The sequence below is a fragment of the Drosophila takahashii genome, chromosome 3L, assembly GCF_030179915.1.
Source record: "Drosophila takahashii strain IR98-3 E-12201 chromosome 3L, DtakHiC1v2, whole genome shotgun sequence".
Taxonomy (NCBI): domain Eukaryota; kingdom Metazoa; phylum Arthropoda; class Insecta; order Diptera; family Drosophilidae; genus Drosophila; species Drosophila takahashii.
In genome coordinates this window covers 9,719,102-9,726,625 of record NC_091680.1, presented here as the reverse complement: position 1 = coordinate 9,726,625, position 7,524 = coordinate 9,719,102, and the positions used below count along the sequence as shown (strand labels likewise).

Genomic DNA, 7,524 nt, shown 5'->3' with positions numbered 1-7,524 from the left:
GCAAATTTGTTGCTGCTTTGAAAAGACCCACCATTTAGGCCACTTTTGGAGCGTCGATTAGGCAGGCCAGCTGTGCTCTACTACTCCCAAAAACTATAAAACCAAAGAGTCGCTCCAAGCGAATGCATATTCAGTTTTTAGACTCTGCAACAGCAGCAATCTTTTCAAAATGCAGCAAGTGGTGAGCAGATACTTAGGGATTCTTAATAAGGATGTGTAAGAATATCTCATTTCAGTTGATTATTGTTTCGCTGGGACTGTTGGCCTGTGTGGCAGCCAAGCCAGCTGTTGATCCGACCTTCTTTCCTTCGGGCTCACCTTTCGGATTCTATCCAGGATCTGCTGCTCCTTTCGCAGCGGCCTATGCTGCTGGTCCCTTTGCTCCTCTGGGAGCTTCACCTCTGGCTATTTCGAGCAGCCAGCGCTTGGACTACTTCAACCAATTTAACGCCGCCTTTGCTCCGACTGCTCCTGCTCGCATCCTGGCTGCTAGTCCATTCCCTGCGTCTGGCGGTCGTCTCATTCAACCAACTCGTTTTATTGCCACTGCAGGACCAGCACCATTTTTCGTTTAAAAAAAAACCTAAAAATCTGTTTTTTTAAATATTTAATTTTATAAACAAAATTACAAGTTGGTTAACCACAAAAATTGTGTCATGATTAAATAACGAATTAATAAATTAATAGAAAATATTGAATTTATATTTGGCACATTAATTTTTAAATATTCTTACAAATATTATGTTTAAATGATTCAAATATTTGCTTTAACTTTCATTTAATATCCGAATATTAAAAAAAGTGCAACAAAACCAAACAAAATTTGATATAAAGGTTTTATATATTTCCATTGGCATATACAAATAATGACTTTTGGTATTGATTATTATCACAATATCTTATGGGTGGGGTCAATACATAATACCCCCTTTTTCGATACAACTATCACCAGACACCCTTGTAGCCATATCCATAATTATATGTGGGATAGTAGTAGGGATATGTGTACTGATAGGTGGAAGCATAGGGATAGGTGTAGGTGGGATAGGCGGGATATCCCCCGCTGTACTTAACGTAGGTGTTCGGATAAGTGGCCACCGTGGTGGGTGGCACATAAACTCGATTCCAGTTACGGGTGACAAACTGGTGACTGGTGGCCACGGGAATCGCAGCTGGAACCGCGGCATGATAGGCCGGAACCACTCCAGTTGTGGCAGTTGCTAAGCTGGCTTGGGACAGAACCACTCCTAGGAGCAAGTAGCCCAACATGGTTCCTAGAAACTGGAATATTATAATATTTAGTTACTGTATTTAAAGTATAGTTATCCTTAAGGATACTCACCATCTTCATAGTTTGAGGATAAGCTGGGTTTACTACCTGGGCCACTCGATCACTGGCCACTGTCCACTTGTAGCTCATCCAAGTGGCTTTTATAGCAGCCAACCGTTTGGATTTGACTTTCAAATGCAGTTCCCCTTGTACGGATGACCTACCATTTTTGGGCCACCCACTCGTCCAAGGGCAGATTTGCATTCCCAAAGAAGAAATATATATAAATATCTTTATAGGGATGACGCAAGCGGAATTTGCAACCAGACAAAGGCTTCTGGCCATTTAATTATGCTGCAATTCATTGATCGAACCCATTGATCGAAAAACAACTGAGTAAATAGAGTAATTCTGGGCGAGATATTTCGGTTGGCTATATAAATAGAAGATCAGCAGCTGAAAGACTATCGAGAAGTAAATATGAAGCTTCAGTTGGCACTCCTCTTATTTGGTTTCACTTTGGCCTTGGGCCAGATTGTTCCCCGCAGGAGCTGGTGTCCTGTGCCGATCTCGCCGAGATTGCCAAGGCTCATGGTGCCCGTTCGACTGATCATCATCCATCACACGGTCACGGCTCCCTGCTTCAATCCTCAGCAATGTCAGTTGGCATTGAGGCGAATTCGAGACGATCATATGCGCAGGAAGTTCAGGGATATAGGCTATAACTTCCTTATCGGCGGGGATGGTAGGATCTACGAAGGCTTGGGTTTCGGTGTCCGCGGCGAACATGCTCCCAACTATAATAGCCAATCCATTGGCATCGCCTTTATTGGCAATTTCCAGAGTGAGTTATTTGTAGTGTGTTTTAATAACTGATATTTTAATAAATTAATTCCTCCTTTAGATGGACTACCTCCTCCCCAGATGCTGCAAGCTGCCCGCACCCTCATCCAAATCGCCGTCCAGCGTCGCCAGGTTCTGCCCAATTATTCTCTCGTGGGACATTGCCAAACGAAGGCAACAGCTTGTCCGGGAAAACATCTTCTAGACGAGCTTAAGAAGTGGCCTCGCTGGCAGCCAAAACCTTAGGTTTCTAAGGGAATCATTTCCCATAACATACCATCGTATATATTAAGTACTTCTACATTTTAATGGAGATTGGGCCCTTATTTCTATCCAAACATTTTCAAGTTCTTCATCTTGTACCTTCCAATAATTCTCTTAAACCTTTCCTTATCCCTAGCCAAATTAATGTAAATAATTAGTTGTATAATAGAAAAAATACGAATAAATAAATTAATTAAACAATAACTTATCAAGTGTTTGGGTTACTTTCTTTTTAATATTGCCACACCAACTTGTCTAAGGCTTTAAATTTTCAAATTTAAAAACGTAATTGAATTGAAAATTTATATTTTATTTAATCGCAATAATAAGTATAAAGAATTATAATTTAAAAATATTTCAATTTAATATAATTTGATCTATTTAGAGCTTACTTTACTTACATTTATTTTATGACCTTTTATAGCAATTACAAAAAATATAACTATGAACTTAGTTTTGCCTCCAGTGGGGCCATGTTTTGATCTCGTTGTAGAGAGCATCACCCGGGCAGGAGGTGGCCTTGGTCTGACGATGCCCGAAGAGCGTGTAGTTGTCCTTGAGGTGACCACGCTGCTTGGCCAGCTCGATCAGATCCTTGGCATTCTGGAGCATTTGGGCCGAGGGTGCAGTATGCTCGAAATTGCCAATAAAAACGATGCCAATGCTCTTGCGATTGTAGTTAGGAGCATGCGATCCCTGGAGTCCAAAGCCACGTCCCTCGTACACCTTTCCATCGCCGGCCACTATAAAGTTATAGCCAATATCGCTGAAATTCCTGCGACCCTTGTGATCCGACTGAATGTTCTTGATCATGCGCTTGCACTGCTCGGAGGTGGAGCATCCGTTGGGATTGTCGGAATGATGGATGATCACATAGTCCACGGCACCGGAGATCCTCGATGGGGAACGCGCGGCCACTGCTCCCCAACTACTGCGGGGCTCAATTTGCAGGGCATCGGCGGAGAGAGCTGATCGGGGAAGAGATTGTGATTAGCGAATCGTTGTTTAGGTATAGGGCAAGTTTGATTGATTACCCAAGGAGATGAGCGCCAGAGCAGCCACAAACTTGATTGCCGTCGATGTGTTCATCGTTACGAGATTGGTGGTTCTATAAAATTCTCTCGCTTACGGAGGCTGCTTAAATAGCAAAATATAGGTTTTTAAAAGACTCGAAATGTTAGATACTCTTTAAATAAATAATACCGATAATAAGTAAGATGGGGTTCTAAAAAAATTGCATTCCAAATTCAATTTTATGTAATTAATACTAAGCGTAATATTTTATTACTAAATTAAATAAGATAACTTAAAAAAGTCGAGAGTTCATTCTTTAAATATTAAATAAATAATAAATAAGAACATTTTGTTAAAGTTATTTTGAAATAAAATATTCCAAAATTTTTGATTCATAAGAATGTATAATTTTCAAAGGTATACTCTGTCTAATATACTCACGACATTAAACTACCTTTATATAGGGTAACCAAACACCGATTGCGGTGAAGAACCTGCTGGGAATCACTCGCGCCCCCAGAGATAAGAAGCTGCTCCCGAAGACCCCGAAGAAGCCATCACGCTATACACAAAAACATTTAAATTGTTATTTACATTTGTATATATTTAAATAAACTAACAAAATAACATAATCCAAATTTTAGTTCTCGATGTCCTTTCGTTTTTTGGCTATGCGTTGCTTCTTTGTTTCCTTGGGCTGTGCCTTTGATTTGTTTGCGTTGGGGTTTTTGCTCTGTGGTTTGGCGAGACCTTCCGTTTGAGCCACACCCGCCTTGAGCTGCAGCTTCTCCATGACCGTCAAAGGACGATCCGTGGCAGTGGCCTCTTGTTTTTTATGCACCAAAGCTTGAGTGGCCACTCGTTTCTTCTGCACCGCCTTCTGAGCCTTCTCCTTCTGCTGCCAGACACGCAAATGGTCCAAAGCCTTTTTGTAGTTAACTGCATGCTGGATCTCAATGTCCGGAGAAACGTGGATCTCTTCGCCCAGTCCCTTGCCCACATCGTTGACGATTTTCTTGAACGCAGCCTGATCCTGTTCGGTGAGCAGGGTGACAGCGGTACCCTTTCTTCCCGCTCGAGCCGTTCGTCCCACTCGATGGATGTGGGTCTTGATGTGGCGCGGCACCTCGTAGGAGAGCACCACATCTATATCGGCCACATCTATACCACGCGCCAGGGCATCCGAGCAGATCAGTCCATTTATTTTACCAGCTGCGAACTCTTTGAGCGCTTGCTTTCGCACGAGAGCCGAGAGATTGCCCGACAACTCGGCCACAGTAGTGGAAGTCCCCTGAAAGAGTGACTTCATCACGAACGTCAGGCGACTGGCCTGATCTGTGCTGTTGGTGAAGCAAAGGAACCGCTTCCATTGGTACTTTTCCACCAGCGCAAACAGGGTAAGCGGCTTCAGCCGCAGCTCCGTCACACAGAATTGTTCGGTTAACTCCGCCGGTGTTGTATATTTTCCCACAAATTGTCCTTGATCTTGATTTGCTTCCAGATCAGCAACGTCATCGGTAACTGCCTTAATCACGGGCATGGTAAACACGGTGGTGAAGAGACGCGGCTGGAAGAGCCGCAGGTTTTGAAGCTTCTCCGGATCCTGTGACAATGTGGCCGAGAACAGAAGTTTGTGTGGCTGCTTGCCAAAGCTGGACTGAAGTTCGGCGTAGCACAGAGGTGCTTGAGTGCCGGCCAGCAGCTGATCTGTGGTCTCTTTGACATGGCTGTCTAGGTGATACAGCCAGTTTTGGAAAACTGCGTCCATTATGCGATCGGCCTCGTCGATGATCAGGAATTTAAGGTTCTTCAGGCAAAAGCCTTTGGTGGCATGCAGATGGTCAACCAGGCGACCTAAAATAATACATTTTCTTTATATAAAAAATAGTTTAAGGGTTTGGTTATTTGTCTAACCTGGTGTGGTTACCACAATGTCCACCTTGGAGTAGTATTTGCCCTTGTACAGCTCCACCAGCTTCTCCTGCTCGTCCTCGAGTTTGTGTTGCTTGGACAGCAGGCAAACCTCCAGTTCCGTTTTGCTGCACAGCGTACTGATGACCCGGAAAACTTGGAGGGCCAACTCGGCCACTGGTAGAACGACCAAAGCCCGAACTTTGCACTCAACACGTTGCTTCAGCAGCTGGACAATGGGTATGGCAAAGGCCAGGGTTTTTCCGCTGCCCGTGGGAGCAGATACGCAGATATCCCGTGGACGAAAGGGTGCTGGCTTGGCATGTGCCTCCAGAATCCAGGGGATGACCTGCCGCTGGACAGGAAACAAGCGCTTGATCTTCATCTGCTTAAGAGCCATACAGGTGGTCTTTTCCAGGTATTCCAGCTGATCAATGGCCTCGGAAGCGGGTATTTCCTCCTCGGGCTGAAGGATTCCACCTTCGATGATCGTCGGATGAGCTAGCCAACTGGGCAGCTGCATCTCCACTTTCTTTTTCTTGGCCGCCGAACCATCGCCACCAAGAACTTGAAACTCATTGGAGGGCAAGGGCTCCTCATCGATTTCTTGGGGTTTTTCAAGTTCTTCCTTCTGCTCCTCAGTGGATTTAATCTCCGTTTCCTCTGGGACAACATTTTCTGTGACTGGCGCTTCTGTAACTTCAATTTCTTTGTGTTTCCTCTTGCGTTTGGCAGCCTTTTGGAGTAATTTTTGAAGTATTTCATCCTCGTTGTTGGCGGTGTCTTGGATTCCATCTTTGGGCTTCTTTAAATCCTCTGTATATCTGGGGTTGTACTAAGTTGTAATCATTGTTGGTAATATATTCCACCTTACTTACCTATTTACAGTGAATAATTCCATTATTAAGACTGTTTTTATTCAATAAAACGAGAACGAAGTAAATGCACGTGTTGCCCCAAGATTGTTTACGTTTTTACAGCCAGTGTGACCGTTCGTCAATTTCGCCTTCGGCAGAGTTGCCACTTAGTTTTTAATTTAAGGCGCGTTAGATTTGAAATTACATTGAACGGCAGTACACGTAGTGACGAATCGCACCAGGAGAAACAAGTAAAGTTTTTTGCTTGATAAAGAATTAAGTTGTTAAAAAAGTAAGACCACAATTTACATGACAGCGTGTTAGTTCAATTTAGAATAAAATAACGAATTGCTTATCGTTTCGCTAAAAATATATGTGTTTATGTCTAAACATATATAATTTTTAAAAATATAAAAGAGAAACAAATAACTTTACAAGTAAATTTGAATTAAAGCTGATACAATATTTTGCATACTCTCCTCCTTTTTTGTCTTCCCTCTTATTAATTATTCACAATATTGTATTCCAATTTTAGGAATAATTAAGATTATTCCCACAACCGCAAGCAGAATAATTGACAACGGAAATAAAAACAATATTAGTTCATATTCCAGCTTTTGAGGGGTTTTGTAGTTTCCCTTAGATCGATTTACGAAATGCGTTGATGCGTATGCAAAAGGCTTCCAGATTCATGGGTTTCTTTGGGGATTTTTATGCCAGTCAGTGATTCATAATTGTCCCACGTGAGCGGCAGATGCAAAAATATACAGTGGATATAATAAATGATTATGGGCATACCCGAAACCGGTTAAAAAGTTTTTTACATGCTCCACTAAGAAGATAATCTTTTGAAGAACGAAATTTTGTCATCTGGATATGCTAATCAAAAGAAACTTTGGACGAACTTAATGGAAATTTTTTAGCAACATCTTGACCACATTTTACTGTTATTTAAGTAGACACTTTCTGTTGCTACCTTCAAATATTGTAAGTTCTTATCGCCATTTCCGTCCGTAAATTTGTTTTCTTAAATTGCTCCATTAATCATGCACGGCCGCTTCAAATCGAATCAGTTCAGTGGCAGTTGAACACCTGTTACGGGGGGCGACACGCCCACGTCGTGTGTCAGAACTTATATTTAGTAGTACTTGGCCCACTGCTGTCGGAGTTTGAACCCTCTCTCTGAAATGCATAAGGATCTTAATAAATAAAATGATAATTAGAGCTTGACAAACATTTATTATAATACTGTACAGTAGCTATAGAGCTTCTGGAATAGAAAAAATCAGGCCCTCGACTCAAGTCAGACCATATAGTATTTAAAGTTATTAATTCAGCCAGTGATTGTTTAAGCTTTAAACTTAT

The 7,524-nt window shown here is 42.2% G+C and overlaps 5 protein-coding genes across 6 annotated transcripts; 2 read left to right on the top strand and 3 right to left on the bottom strand.

Moving 5' to 3' along the window:
- The first annotated feature begins 169 nt into the window (after window positions 1-169).
- LOC108059137 (uncharacterized) lies at window positions 170-575 on the top strand. The gene is made up of 2 exons (XM_017144232.2): window positions 170-181; window positions 237-575. The coding sequence occupies exons 1-2, from the start codon at window positions 170-172 to the stop codon at window positions 573-575; spliced, it is 351 nt and encodes a 116-aa protein (XP_016999721.2).
- A 247-nt stretch (window positions 576-822) lies between these two features.
- LOC108059162 (uncharacterized) lies at window positions 823-1,276 on the bottom strand. Its single transcript, XM_017144257.2, has one exon. The coding sequence runs from the start codon at window positions 1,267-1,269 to the stop codon at window positions 946-948; it is 324 nt and encodes a 107-aa protein (XP_016999746.2). The 5' UTR covers window positions 1,270-1,276; the 3' UTR covers window positions 823-945.
- A 474-nt stretch (window positions 1,277-1,750) lies between these two features.
- Window positions 1,751-2,359, top strand: PGRP-SB2 (Peptidoglycan recognition protein SB2). 2 transcript variants are annotated; one of them, XM_017144258.2, is made up of 2 exons: window positions 1,751-2,114; window positions 2,175-2,359. In XM_017144258.2, exons 1-2 carry the CDS (start codon window positions 1,751-1,753, stop codon window positions 2,357-2,359), a joined length of 549 nt encoding a protein of 182 aa, XP_016999747.2. The 2 variants fall into 2 exon arrangements, with proteins under 2 accessions (XP_016999747.2, XP_044250516.1); XM_044394581.1 differs by having other exon boundaries at window positions 2,195-2,328.
- A 450-nt stretch (window positions 2,360-2,809) lies between these two features.
- On the bottom strand, window positions 2,810-3,498 carry PGRP-SB1 (Peptidoglycan recognition protein SB1). Its single transcript, XM_017144244.3, has 2 exons — window positions 3,412-3,498; window positions 2,810-3,345 (listed from the first exon to the last, which is right to left on the bottom strand). The coding sequence occupies exons 1-2, from the start codon at window positions 3,464-3,466 to the stop codon at window positions 2,828-2,830; spliced, it is 573 nt and encodes a 190-aa protein (XP_016999733.2). The 5' UTR covers window positions 3,467-3,498; the 3' UTR covers window positions 2,810-2,827.
- Window positions 3,499-3,974: 476 nt separating this feature from the next.
- Dbp73D (putative ATP-dependent RNA helicase Dbp73D) lies at window positions 3,975-6,329 on the bottom strand. The gene is made up of 3 exons (XM_017144446.3): window positions 6,181-6,329; window positions 5,306-6,126; window positions 3,975-5,245 (listed from the first exon to the last, which is right to left on the bottom strand). The coding sequence occupies exons 1-3, from the start codon at window positions 6,201-6,203 to the stop codon at window positions 4,032-4,034; spliced, it is 2,058 nt and encodes a 685-aa protein (XP_016999935.2). The 5' UTR covers window positions 6,204-6,329; the 3' UTR covers window positions 3,975-4,031.
- Window positions 6,330-7,524: the final 1,195 nt, after the last annotated feature.